The sequence below is a fragment of the Emiliania huxleyi genome, assembly GCF_000372725.1.
Source record: "Emiliania huxleyi CCMP1516 unplaced genomic scaffold EMIHUscaffold_264, whole genome shotgun sequence".
Taxonomy (NCBI): Eukaryota; Haptophyta; order Isochrysidales; family Noelaerhabdaceae; genus Emiliania; species Emiliania huxleyi.
The window spans coordinates 24,102-37,728 of NW_005200057.1; the positions used below are offsets into that span (position 1 = coordinate 24,102).

The following is a 13,627-nucleotide window of genomic DNA, read 5'->3' on the forward strand; positions in this document are numbered from 1 at the left end:
GTCGCTCCTTTGACGCCGACGTGACTCACCCGTGCACATTCATCAGGACACGGTCTCGACGCGCTCGGTACGACGCCTGTGACCCGTCTCGGGTCAGGTGGCACGACGCTCATCGCGCCTGCCAGCGCTGCCGTGCAAGTTGCCACGACGAGGTCGATCACGCTTCTATACGCTCGTCCAGCCTTCCTTTCCATCCCATTAGGCAGCCTGGGAACGGTGGCGAGCAGAGGCAAAGCCTACGAGGGGTGGTGGAACCACATGTCACGCCTACTCTGCCGGCTCGACCCTAGCCTCCGACGGCTGACTTTGAGGCACCATCATCGGACGAAGGATGTCGACGTGTTGGTCGCTCTCGCGGTAGCCAGATGACCTCCCATACTAGTATCATCGGCCATGGCCGCAGGAAGCGCGGGGGAGCGGGGAGAGCGCTGGGAGCAACACGGAGCTCCGTTGGACGCGTTTTCAAGACACAAGAGATTAGCGGGTCAGAGAGTGAATTGGACTAGCCTTTGTTTCTTTCTTAATTTATCTCGACGTGCTCCACAGGTGCTCCACCGCACACATACTATACACAGAGTGGTGTGGCGCAAAGCGGGGCAACCCTCCGCCTCGTGACCGCACACCGGCTTAAATACAAAAGAACACCCGCCGCCCAAGCCCCCGCGCGCAATGAATCTCGTTAGGCGCCGCCGGCTTCGAAATATTCGCGCAAGCGGCCCGCCTCCCACCCGAGCGCCCCCGGCGGCGGCTCGACGTCGTCGCAAAAGTACTCGCCCTGCAGCTGGGCCACGAGCGACGCCTGCAGCGCCTGGATCTGCTTTAAAGTCTCCTCGACGCCGCCTCCGCCGCCGCCTGCTCCGTTGCCGCCGCCGCCGCCGCCACCGGCCGCCGCGCGCGCCTGCAGGCTGCACGAACCCTCCAGGCACTCGGCCGGCGACAGCTCGAGGCGCTCGTCGCCGCCGAAGCCTCCGATGGGGCGCGAGGGGAGCCTGTCGAGCATCGCGCACTTTGCGGTGCAGGTGATCACCTCCTCGTCGCCTTGGGTGAGGATCCTGCCAGAGACGGTGACGAGCGGCGGCGAGACGTCGACGATGGCCGCCTCCGCCTTGTAGACCACGCCGGGCGAGGACGGCTTCTTGAAGCGGACCGTCATCTCGCTCGTCACCATGTCGGGCGCGATGTTGATCTTCATCACCTCCGCCGTCAGCTCGTCCAGCACCGCCTCTAGCAGCCCGCCGTGCACCAGCGTCGAGCGCCACCGCGTCGACGTCTCGTCTTCCACCGCCGACCAGCCGCCGACCGCCTTTTGGGAGTACGCGACCGCCGCGACCACCTTGAGCGTCGACGAGTCCCAAAAGTAGCGCAGGTCGAGCCCGCGGCCGGCGCAGGCCGAGTCGCCGTGCGTGTAGCCCTCGTCCGCGTGCAGCGCGACGCTGCGGCTCTCGCCGTCGGCGCCGCCCTTGATGTGCGGTTGGCTGCTCTCCCAGAAGAGGATGTGCTTCTCGAAGGGCAGGATGTGCTTGGCCTTGTGCAGCTGGCGGAAGTGGGGGTCGTCGGCGGGGATGAGGCCGTGCGGCCGGTCGGGGATGCCGCGCGCGAGCGCCGCGTCGCGGTACACGCCCGCCTTTTGCCGGTCGAGCTCGGTCACCTTCTCCCACCACGGCGCCTTTTGCGCCGCCTCTCGCGCGAGCTCGAGCGCGGCGTCCGCTTCGATCTGCGCCGGGCTGCGCAGGTCATGCTTGGCCTCCAGCTCGCGCGCCGCCGCGCGCAGCTTCGGGTTGGGCGGCGGCGTGATCTGGCCTGCGACGAGACAAGCGCGCGAGACGTGTGCTCTGCGCGATATGGGCTTGCGACGAGACAAGCACGCGAGACGCTCCCGAGCGTGCCGTTCTATCCATACATGCGGTGCAAATGGACGGCGCGCTTCGGTGGAGAGAGGCGTGGCGGGCGAGGCGGCATGGGGTGGAGCGCGGACCGCCACTCGCAAAGAACATTTGCAGCTCGGCCTCGGACCACTCGCTCTTGGCCTCGTCCGGGAGCGCTGTGGCGTCGCCGTTGAACTGCGCAGCGAGCTCCTCGGCGAGCTCGTCAAAGTCGGTGAACGGCTCGCCACGGGGAGGCGGGCGCATCGTGTGGAGGGAAGTCTGGCGCGACGGCGACGACGCAGTTTCGCACCACAAGCTACAGCAAGCTGGGTTCCAACTTTTTGCGGGGTATGGTATGGTGACTCGCGGGGTATGGTATTAGTTTTAGTTGGTATGGTGTCATCACCACAAGCAGCTGCCGCCTGGCAACAAAAATAATGCTTATGTGTGGCGAAACGGGAAAAGTAGTCTCTTCACGTGCCGCGGACAATCGAGAGCGCTACATCACACACGCGTGCACGGCGCTCGCGCGCGCGGCTGTCATCAATGTACGTCCTTTTAGCTTACGGGAGAAGCGGGAGGGGGGGTTGTGTTCTCTAGGCCCCTCTCTCATGTATGTCACCGGGCACCGTCACCACAGATGACGACGGAACCCCCGCGACCCCCTCGGCGAAAGCGACGCGGCGCGCGGGAGTTGGAAGGTGCGCAAGGACTTTTTGGGGCAGGCGCTGCGAGAGTGTCGAGTTCCGGCGGTGCGAGCCGGCCCCTCTCGCGCGGTCCCGCCGACACACGCCCTGCCGCCTCGGACCGCTTGCTTGCCCCACCCTGCCGCCGCACTCCTCGCTGCGCCGTGTCGCGCGCCACACCACCGCTCGAACGTCTCCCGGATCACTTCAGCCCGGGGCCGCGCACTCGGCCACCACCTGCTAGCGATGGCCCTCCACACCCCACGTCCGGCGCCCCCGCGAGACTGCGCCGGCCCGCCACTTCACTTTGTGTGCGACACATCATCGCCCGCCCGTCCCAGGACTTTTTGCACCGGGGAGCGAGCGGCGCGATGGCGCCGGCGGCCATGCCGGGCATCTCCAAGGGCCGCTGGACGCCCGACGCGGAGGGCCGCGCTCTCCTCGAGACGATCTTTCAGGCAGACAATTTTCCGGCGCGGCCGGTGAGGCTGCAGCTGGCCGAGGCGCTTAAGGTGAACCAGCGGCAGATACAGGCGCGGCTCGCGCCCGACGCCCCTCCCTCCCTCTCCCTGTCGCCCTCCCCTCTCCTCTTCCATCAGCGCGCCAGCGCGAGGGCTCCCTTTCGAAGCGCCGCCCAGCTCCTGCCGCCGCCGCGCAGGTATGGTTTCAGAACCGGCGGCAGCGGCTCAAGCGAGAGCAGGAGGGGGGGTTGGGAGGCGAGGGGGCGGCGGGCGAGGGGGCAGGGAGCGAGCTCGGCGGCAGCGGCCCGCGGGGTGAGGAGACGCCACCTCCGGGCAGCGCGCCGCTGTTTGGGATGCAGGCGCATCCGGGCGCCGGCAGCAGCAGCGTGGAGGGCGGAGGCGGAGGGCGGAGAGAGGCGACGCGGTGCCTCGCGCGGCTCCTCGAGTCCCGCAGCGGCGCCCGAGCGCTGCGCGGCGCGGCGCGTGCGATGCTGCACAACAACCCGCTGATGAGGCACCCGCGGGCGCCGTGCCACCGCCTGCTCGCGCAGCTCTCGACGCTCGAGATCGAGGCCGAGGCGGAGGGGGAGGGGGCGCCGCCGCTGCAGAGCGCGCCGACCGACGTCGAGGCGCTGGAGGGGCTCTCGTCCCTCTTCTACAGCAAGGGTGGCAAACCCTCCAGCTAAGGGGGCGCGCTTCCCTTCGAGCGCCCTCGCCTCCGCTCGGTTTCCGCTGCATGCTTGCGCGCCGGGGCGACCACACCTGTATCATGCGCCCCCTTCCTCTCCCACCCACCGCCCTCCCCGTGTCTTGTCTCTCTGTCGCCACGCTCCCGTATGCGCCTCTGTTGAGAGGTGGCTGGAGATCAGTGTCCGAACCCTCGCGCGCCCCGTGCACGCAGTGTCCCGCTCTCTCGAGCGCTCTCTCGCTTATCAGGCCGCCCGCGCAACCGCGGCCCCTCATACCATGTGACCTATTAGGAATCTCTCACTGTGTGACGCACGTCGCTACTCACTCGCTCGTATATTTAGGTGTCTCTGTCTGACGATCTCGGGAAAAGCTGGTAAGCTCACATACCGTTTTGCGTTTTACACACCCCCGGGGCCGAGCGTTTTTGATCTCTCGGTAAGTGGGGGGCCGAGCCGCCTCGGGGTGGCGGGCGGGCGGGCGTGTTGAAAAACAGAAAACAGAAAACAGTGGGGGGCCAGGGCCCCCACTACGATTAGACACACGCACCTGGCTCCTGGGACAAGGCGAGAACGCGCAGCATGTGCAGTACCGTTCAGCGGAGGGGGGGGGGGGGAGCCGAGGGGGCGACGTCCCGACACGGCAGCTTGGAGCTGACCCCGGGAGAGAGAGAGACGAGCGATGGCACGCCCCCAATGACCCTAGACAGACATGACGAGCCGACAGCGATGCAGCGGCAGCGAAGGCGGCGAGGAGAGCCCGCGCTGCAGAGCTCCGCCGGGCGGCAGCAGAGACATCGGCGGACGGGGGAGCACGGGACACGTCGGCATAGGAGCCAGGGGGGTGGGAGAGTTGAGTCAGGTGCAGCAGCACCGTCTCGGCAGCGAGGCCGACGATGGCGACGGCGGCGACGTAGGCGAGACGGTGGCGAGGGTGGCGACGGTCACGATGAAGGTGGCTTGACGAAATGGATGACGCCATCGCGCAACATGACATCCTCGATGTCGTCGTCCTCTAGGCGGCGCGCAGCGCCGCTCTCGCAGGCTGTTTTTGACGGTTTCTACACTTTGTTTTTGTTTTCAGTCTAGGGGGCCCGACCCCCTCAGAGGCAGCGGGCGGGCGCCCACTTACCGAGAGATCAAAAACGCTCGGCCCGGGGAGGGCGGGGGTAAGTAAGGTAAGGTAAGGTAAACGTCTCCACACACACAAAGTGGTGGGGCAAGGGGGGGCGACCCTCGCATCTCCACGCCCGGGACACGGGCAGGAGCCCCACGGCATTCAAAGTGCAAGCACCGGCCCGGTGCCGTGGGTGAGCAACCTGCACCCCACTCCCTCCCTCTCAGACACAACCCGCACACAATCCCCACAGCGTGGTCGTCTACGTGTTCAGAAACACCAAGCAGCGAGGCGAGGGTGAAGGGGTAAGGGGCTGTGTGGGGCAGAATCTTCATCCGGCTTATCTGTGACTACTCCATCTAGCCTGGGGGGTCGCAGGAGGGGGGGGCAGAAGGTAAGATATGGGTGAGGCCAGGGGTGGGGACCTAGAATAAGGGGCGGGGGGACGAGGGCCGAGGCGGGCCCTCCCGAGGGGGCAGAGCGCCCTCTGTATAGCGCGCCCACCTACGGAAAGCCGTGTAGCCCGTTGGGCGTTGGGCCGTTGCAGAGAGCACACACCGGTCCGCGCAACGCACACACGCGTGAGGGGATGTGAGTCTCATCTCGGTCGAGTGGTCCTCTGGGTCCATAGAGACAATACACTGTGCATGTGCATGTGCCAGTGTGCAAACTTTACCGGTATGAGACCGGTATTTGGCGATATTTTGATTAACTTTGGAGTGGTATGGTGTAGTGGTATGCGAAAGTGGTATGCGGGGTTTTCATTAGTTGTAGCGGCTGTCGGTGTGGTCCCGGGGGCGAAACCATGCAAAAGTGCGGGTATTACCCGGGTATACCCGGGTTTTTCCAGGTATACCCGCAAAATACCCGGTATTTTGCCGATTTTGCCGATTTTGCCACCAAGAAGGCACTCCGACTCGCTTTGATTTCCGTGAGGCAACTGGTATCCCGTACCACTTTTTGATTAGTGCAGGCCTTGGGTTTGATTAGCCAAAAACTCCCATACCGGTAAAGTTTGCACACTGGCATGTGCATGTGCATGTTCGAAACTGTGTGGCGCTGGATGCCGCGACGCAAACCTGTCTACGACTTTCGCCACGTCGGGATGGTTCATCAAGTGGCAGGGAGCTACGATCAATTGGGGCTCGAAGAAGCAGCCCTGCGTCGCCCTTTCATCGTGCGAGGCTGAGATCATCTCGTTGTCCGAGGCGACGAAGGACATGGTCTACTTTCGCCGTCTTATCTCCGACCTCGACCTCGGCGCCGTCGACGGTCCCTCGGAGGTCTCCTACAATCCCGAACACCACGGCCGCATGAAGCACGTCGATCGGCGTCACTTCTTCGTGCGCGACATGGTGGAGAAGTTCGAGATTCGCGTCCCCTGGATCGAGGGCGAAGGCAACGTGAGCGACTTCCTCACGAAGCCGCTCACGGGCTCGACGCGGTTTTTCAAACTTCGCGACGAGATCATGAACGTGCGCGGCCAGACCGCTCACGTCGTGAGCGGCGTCCGCTTTGCGTGAGCGGCCCCGCGCCCGCGAGATCCAATCTCGCGCTATATCATTCACGCTCCGGGCAGCTGAGGCCTCCCCTGGTCGCTGCCCGAGGATTGCTCTCCCACAGCTTGTGTGTCATTACCCATTCGTTCCCACTCTCGTGTGTCATTACTATTGGGATCGCACACCCTTGTTGACTCGTTACGTAACCCTTGTTGATTGCGGATGTGCTCGTCAGTCACTTGTGCTGCGGCTTGTGTGAGCGACACTGCTCGACGACTGCCGGCACACTGTGGCTCGACGACTGCCGGCACACTGTGAGACCATGAGTGTGAGGTAAAGTCCCGCTACCAGCGCTTGGTCACATCGGCCCCGAGGTCAGATCCTTCTGCTCTGTTGATGACAACACTTGTCTACTCGCTGGAGCCGAGCAGGGGAGGGCCCGGCGCACAACCCCTGTGGTCAACTCAGGGTCCTTCCCCTTTATGCACATGCACATGTCATGCACATGTGCATGTGCATGCACATGTGCATGCACATGCACATGCGTTGGGTAAGACACACTAATCACTATTCGCGCGACGTCTAACCCTGCCAATGCATAGGCAGGACACACGGGTGCATATAGGGCCGGACATATGCATACGTTACACGGGGGCGCCCACGTCCCCCCACGCCCCAGATTCGCCCATTGGCCTCAGTGGTCATATCGGTCCAGGCGGCAAAACGGTTATTATTATTTACGGTACGTTTCGGCCTGATAGCAAATTTGCTATTACAGTTCGAGTGTCGCGGCAGGAAGCGCCCACTACAATGCCTGCTTGTCCAGGAGCGGCGCGTCGGTGCCACCATCAACACCGCCGGGCGCAGGCGCGAGCGCGTAATCTGCCTCCGCCGGGCGCGACGGAGCCCGCGGCGCGTGGGTGCCGTGCGCGCGGAGGAACGCCGCCGTGAGCTCCAGGGCGCGCGCCTGGTCGCGGGCCACGGCGGCGTCGCCGTCGTCGCCGCGCGCCACCCAGCCGTGCGCCTGGTCGGGGAACTCGATGCTGACCGTGGCCTCGTCCACGCCACGCGCGCGCGCCTGCGTGCGCGGCACCACGCCGCCGGGCTTCGCCTCCGGCTTGTCGTTGCCAGCGGGCAGCAGCAGCAGCGGCGTGTGCCCCAGCGCCTCTGCCAGCGCCTGCTCGCTGCCGCCACGCGTCAATAGCCGCTCCAGCTGCAGCGCCGGGTGGATGCCCACGACGCATTCGAAACGCTGCTGCTGCTGCTGTTGGTGTTGCTGCTGCTGTTGCTGTCGCTGCTGCTGGCGCTGCGACTCAACGGCGGCCTTGCACGCAGCCCATGCCCCCCAGCAGAAGCCCACGGCGGACACGGCGGACACGCCCTGCGCCCGGAGCTATGGTCATGCGGAACAGCACGACTACACTGTGGGCCTACACCACGACTACACTGTGGGGGGCGGGTGCTTGAGCATGCTTGACACGATCCGACCCTGCGACCCTGACGCTGCTGCGCTAGCTATCAGACATGTACTGCTGACTGCTGCCACAATGTGCGACCTGTGCTGGCCCACTTGGCGGCCTTCCCGGTCAGTGGTGAGGCGCAGTTCAGAGCTGTCGATGGCGCGATGCCGCACTGGTCCCACATTGGTGACACGAGACCACCACGTTTGCCGGTCCAAGAGAGAGGTACCGGCGCTGTCCTGAGAAGGTGCGTGGTCCCTCTTGACTGCCCATGCGCGCGAGGCTGCGTAGGCATAGCCTCGAGAGTGCCAGCAGCCAATCCGAGGCGACGCGCATTGCGCCAGAAGCGTGCACACGGTGGAAGGACACCTTCCTACTGACCGTACGATCAGGTCGTCACTGAATGCCGAAGACTAAGCTCTAAGGCCGCGAGCTATGCAGGCGGTCAGTTGAGCAGCATGGCACGGTCAGCAGCGCCGACAGGCTGTCGCAAGGCGTGATAGCATGGCGCCGCAATACGCCGAATTCCCATGAAAACAAGTAAAAATGGCGCGAAAAAAACGCGAAAAAATCGGCGCCTGCGGCGGGCCGTGGGACCCCATCTCCCCCCCGCATGGGTGCCCTCTAGGGCCCCCGCGCCCCCCCAGAGGTGCGTGCTACACCGCACCTGGTGGTAGGAGTAGCACACGTCCTCAATCGTCCCAACCTGGCTTTATCGGCCCTCCTGAGAGAACCGGCGGCGGCGCCGCGTTAAAGCCCTTCGATGCTTCAGACAAGTAAGTCGCGCAGCAGCTGTCCTTCCTCCTGGACAGCTGCGTTCTCTGGGTGCGCCTGCAGCGCCGCTGTCGCCGCCTCGGGCGCGCGTGCAGTTACAGCACGCCGCCTCCGCGCCCGCGCCGCGGCGCCGCTACCGCTGCACACGTTGCGCAGCGCCCAGCACCCAAACTCCTGCACTGCCTCCACCTGCGGGTGAGCCTGCATCGCCGCCGCAGCCGCCTCGATCGCGCCCGCGTCGGCTGCGCGCTGTATGCGTGCGAACCCCGCGGCGTCGTCGCCATAGCACACGTTGCCCAGCGCCCGGCAGCCTTGCTCTTGCACGCCCGCCACCTGCGGGTGAGCCTGCATCGCCGCCGCAGCCGCCTCGATCGCGCCCGCGTCGGCTGCGCGCTGCTCGCGTGCGAGCCCTGCGTCGTCGTCGGTGCCGGAGCACACGTTGCCCAGCGCCCGGCAGCCTTGCTCTTGCACCTCCGCCTCCTGCCGGTGAGCCTGCATCGCCGCCACAACCGCCTCGATCGCGCCCGCGTTTGCTGCGCGCTGCTCGCGTGCGCGCCCCTCGGCGTCGTCGCCGAAGCACACGTTGACCAGCGCCCGGCAGCCTTCCTCCTGTACGCCCGCCTCCTGCGGGTGAGCCTGCATCGCCGCCGCAGCCGCCTCGATCGCGCCCGCGTCTGCTGCGCGCTGGCTGCGTGCGCGCCCTGCGGCGTCGGTGCCGGAGCACACGTTGCCCAGCGCAAAACAGCCATACTGCTGCACATCCGCCACCTGCGGGTGAGCCTGCATCGCCGCCACTGTCGCCTCGATCGCGCCCGCGTCTGCTGCGCGCTGTATGCGTGCGAGCCCTGCGGCGTCGGTGCCGAAGCACACCTTAGCCAGCGCCGCACAGCCTTGCTGTTGCACCCCCGCCACCTGCGGGTGAGCCTGCATCGCCGCCACGATCGCCTCGATCGCGCCCGCCTCCGCCGCAGGTTGCCTGTTATGCACCTCTTTGCACAGAATAGCCAAGCGCTTGCACGCCGCAACAGCAACGCGGCTATCCGACACGTGCACGCGCAGCGCCGCCGCCGCCGCCGCCACGTCCATCGACCGCACCTCCGCATTGCTCGGGGGCGCGTCATGCGGCGCAGCGCCCACGCGCTGCCGCACCCGCCGCCCTCCCTCCTCGCCGCCCTCGCCCGCCTCCAGCGCCGCCACGCGCGACCGCAGCTGTGAGTTCTCCACTCCCTGCGCTGCCAACTGGGCCTGCAGCCGCTCGTTCTCCGCACCCTGTGCCGCCACTTGGGCTCGCAGCGGCGCCATCATGCGCTGGCACACGGCGAAGGGGCACGTCGCCTCGTGCGCCGCCTTGTCTGCCAGCAGCCCCGACCACGCGCAGCCAGCCTCCGCCGCGGCGCACGCGCGCGGCCGCTGCGGGCAGCCTTGCTCGTGGGCGGCGAGTTCGCCGCGGGTCGTCGCCACCCCGCAGTGCGAACACGCCGCCGGCAGCGCCGCGATACTCTCCTCGTGGCTTCGGCATCGAATCGCCTGGCTCAGCGGTCCGAGAGCCATGCGGCACTCGGGGCAGCGGCGCGGGGCTCGCAGGTTGGAGTCGCAGGAGGCGCAGAAGACGTGCCCCTCCCGGCACTGGTGCTGCTGCCCGTCCTGCACCTCGAGGCAGACGGGGCACTCCAGGCGCTGGGCGGCCATTCAGAAAAAGAAATCGCGGCCCCAAGGCATTTAAAGTGCAAGGCGTGGGAGAGCGGTGTGTGTGCGAAAAAGAAAGTGCGCGCGCGCGCGCGCGCGCGTGTGTGTGTGTGTGTGTGTGTGTGTGTGTGTGTGTGTGTAGGCGTCTGGGACGCTCTAAGTAATCGGCTCTGCATAAGTAAGTGGCGAGCACATCCCGAGCCGAGCCGCGGACACGGCTGTGGATCGGCCTCCCCCGGCGCGGATCTTGCCAAAGAGAGCACGGGGCAGCCCGGAGAGGTTCGTGCCGGCAGCAGTCAGGGCAAGACAACGGGAGAAGGCAATCCGAGAGGCCGAGATGGATCGAGCGGCCGCGGCGGCGGGCGAGAAGGCGGTCCTGGCGGAGCTTAGGGCGATCGGTCTGTCGCTCGCGGACAGCACCGGCGTTCTCAGGCCAGTGCAGACACGGGAAGTGCGGAGCCTGGCAAGATGACTGGACGAGGACATCAATCTCCCGCTCGCGGGTTGGCCGGCTGCGCCAGCGGCGCAATCTCGGGGGACTTGTAGTACATCCCGAACTCGGCGACATTGAGGCCCTCCGCGACCAGAAGTGTGTCGGCGAGTGGAGCGTGGAGCAGCTGCAGCAGCTCTCTCTGCGACACGGGCGCGTGCTCCTTCCTCATGGCGCTGCGGGCTCGGCGGCAGGCACGTCCAACCAAACCCCGCAAAAGTCCGAACCCAGACTCTCCGGCGCCGACACTGCATGCAGAGCGCGCCCCAGAGCGGCGCGCGAGCGGTGCCGACGCTGCAGGAGCTCGCCTCGGCGGTGGTCGCGCGCAGGATCGAACACTATGACTGCCCATCGCTGCCTTATGGAGCCGGTCCTGACTTCATTCGGCGCCTCGCTGCGGACCGGCGGTTGCGCGCCGAGACGCTCGCGCCGCTGCTGCGGTCTGCCCAGGCGGTCGACGACATGGAGGTGTGCCTGGGCGCGCCGCTCGCCCGGATGGCGCTCGGCTGCCACGGCGCGGCCGCGCTGGCAGCGCAACTGCTGGCGTCCCGCGAGGCGCTGGCTGAGCGGAGGAGGGAGGGACGGGTCGCGCAGCAGCTGCCTGATGGCACGCGCCTGGCCGTACCGTCGCCCGGTGCCGTACCTTGGGATCATGGGAGCTGCGATTTGCGCGTGGAGGCGCGACGATGAGACGGGCAGGGCATCTGCTGAGTATGGATGTATGGTATGTGTCAATTTACGCTCTCTGACGCGTTGTGGAGCATGTTGCAACATGCAGCTGTACAGCCTGCGTGCGGCTAGTACACGGCAATACAAAATTCACCCCGCGTCGCAATCTGCAATCTCAGCTCCTTAGTCCTTACGGAGGCGTACGTAACTCTCGTCTCTCCGCAGCGCACAGGGACTTGGAGCCGGTGGAGCGGCAGCGGGGGACAGGATCAAAAGAGATTGATCCATCTCAGTCGACGTTGCTCACTCGCTCCACCGCCCGCGTCACCATGTTTGGATACGCCTCCGCGCCGTACTTGCCAGTCGCGGGCCGCTTCCACAAGTCACTCGTCACGTAGCTCTTGACGAGCCAGCGATCGTTGCCGTCGAGCTTCGGCTCGAACGCCGTCCGGCCGTGGCAGCAGCGCACGTTGTTGAGGATGAGGCAATCGCCCGCCTGGAGGTCGACGTAATCGGCAACCTCGAGCCCGACCGCCATCATGCGCTCCCACGCCGCCTCCACCTCCGCGCCGCCCTCCGGACTGACCATCCGACCGACGGCGCCCTCGCCGTGCGCGCCGGCGTCGGGCACAAAGAGCGTCGCGGCGGCGGCGCGGCCCTCCCGCGGTGCGATCGGCAGGAAGGGCGCGCCCTGGTCGACTGCCGTGCCGTTGGGCAGCACCACCTGCGCCTGCATCTCGTGCTTCGAGAGCAGCGCCACGTCGGCGGCGGAGAGGCTCGCGATCAGCTTCTCTGAGTCAACCACCACCGTTCGCGCGACGTGCGACGGGTCCCCGCGCACAGCGACCAGCAGGAAGGTCTCCGGCTCGGGGAAGGGAGCGAAGACGCTCGCCGGGAAGTCCCTATGCAGCCCGAGCAGGCCGCACAAGTTCTCGACGCCGGGCACGGGAACCATGTCGCGGACGAGGCCGCCGCGGTGGCCCTTGTCGAAGAAGGGAGGCACAAAGGGGTGGCCGAGCAGCCGCGCGAGGCCGAGAGTCCACGACTCGGCCACCGGCACGCGCGGCTGTGCGAGCTCCGTGCCGATGCCATGCACCGCCGAGACGATCGGAGTGTCGGGCGGCGCCTCATCGACCGGCAGCCCGGAGAGGAGTAGGGCCGCGGGCGCGTCGGCGCTGAAGGGGAAGTCGAGCAGCTCCGACACGACGTCGCTCGGCAGCCACTTTGTAGCGTGCGCAAACGACGCGGCGACGGCGCGCGCGGCGCCGGCCGGGTCCTCCCTCGCATTGTAGCTGTGGATCTCGTGGCTCGGGGGGAAGTGCGACCGCCACGACTTGTGGAAGCCGTCGACGTCCTCCGGCCGGATCTGCAGCCGGCGGACAGACTCGCGCTCTGGTGACGCGGCCGCTGCGGCTGCGGCTGCCGCCGAGACTGCGCCGTCTGCCGCCGGGAGCACGTCGACCGTGTAGCCTGCGCCGCTCTCGCTGAGGCCGAGGGCGCTCCCTTCGGCGCACGCCTCGGCCCACGCCGTCAGGTGCGGAAGCACCGCCTCGATCCCCGCGTCGGCCTGGTACGGCTTCCAGCCCTGAGTCGCGAGGACGCGGCGTGGCGCGGCCGCCGCGGGCGTGGCGTCGAGGAAGCCCTTGGCGCGCGGCACGTCCGACTCAGGCATGACGAGGGTGATCGGGCAGAGCGGTTGCGGAGGGCAGTCGCCCGCAGCGAGGTCCAGGATCTCCTGCGCCCACGGCCACCCCACCCGAACGCCGGGGCCCATCTCGCGAACGCCCTCCTCGCGCCACGCCGCCATCCCGTCCTCGTCGACAAAGAGAGGCAGGTTGGCCTTCATGTCGAGCGCGGGCCCGAGCAGGAAGAGTCGGCTCACTTTCTCCGGATGCCTGGCCGCGAAGAGCAGCGCAACGAATGCGCCAAAGGAGCTGGCGCAAATTGAGACGGGACCCTCCTCGGCCTCGCAGCAGGAGTGGAGCACACGCAGAGCGGCACTGATGGTGCACTGCTCGTAGGAGTCGCCGCCGCCGGTGATGTCGGGCGCGACCACCTCCACGCCATGAACGGCCTCGCGGACCTTTGCGAGGCGCGGGTGAGCCGGGCCCTCTGGACTGACACCATGCACGTACACGAGCCGGAGGGCGGCCGCGCGTGCGAGCAGCGCGACGACGAGGAAGGCCGAGCGCATTCTTCGACGGGCCCGCTGGAAAGTCAGGCGGCGATCCAAG

General features: G+C 66.8%; 3 protein-coding genes across 3 annotated transcripts; 1 reads left to right on the forward strand and 2 right to left on the reverse strand.

The window, feature by feature from the left end:
* Positions 1–679: 679 nt before the first annotated feature.
* EMIHUDRAFT_238220 (hypothetical protein) lies at positions 680–2,129 on the reverse strand (the record flags this gene model as incomplete). The annotated part of the gene is made up of 3 exons (XM_005777196.1): positions 680–799; positions 1,028–1,800; positions 1,976–2,129. 3 exons carry the CDS (start codon positions 2,127–2,129, stop codon positions 680–682), a joined length of 1,047 nt encoding a protein of 348 aa, XP_005777253.1.
* A 412-nt stretch (positions 2,130–2,541) lies between these two features.
* EMIHUDRAFT_443774 (hypothetical protein) lies at positions 2,542–4,087 on the forward strand. Its single transcript, XM_005777197.1, has 3 exons — positions 2,542–2,617; positions 2,893–3,084; positions 3,210–4,087. The coding sequence occupies exons 2-3, from the start codon at positions 2,923–2,925 to the stop codon at positions 3,696–3,698; spliced, it is 651 nt and encodes a 216-aa protein (XP_005777254.1). The 5' UTR covers positions 2,542–2,617; positions 2,893–2,922; the 3' UTR covers positions 3,699–4,087.
* A 3,032-nt stretch (positions 4,088–7,119) lies between these two features.
* Positions 7,120–13,587, reverse strand: EMIHUDRAFT_115769 (hypothetical protein; the record flags this gene model as incomplete). The annotated part of the gene is made up of 3 exons (XM_005777198.1): positions 7,120–7,707; positions 8,696–10,198; positions 11,701–13,587. The coding sequence occupies 3 exons, from the start codon at positions 13,585–13,587 to the stop codon at positions 7,120–7,122; spliced, it is 3,978 nt and encodes a 1,325-aa protein (XP_005777255.1).
* Between the last annotated feature and the right edge of the window lie 40 nt (positions 13,588–13,627).

What these genes read in the sequence shown, in the direction of transcription:
- EMIHUDRAFT_443774 (XM_005777197.1), top strand. Translation starts at nt 2,923, where the DNA reads ATGGCGCCGGCGGCCATGCCGGGCATCTCCAAGGGCCGCTGGACGCCC. An exon ending in TGAACCAGCGGCAGATACAG is followed by an intron (nt 3,085 to 3,209) that starts GCGCGGCTCGCG and finishes GCCGCCGCGCAG; the next exon opens with GTATGGTTTCAGAACCGGCG.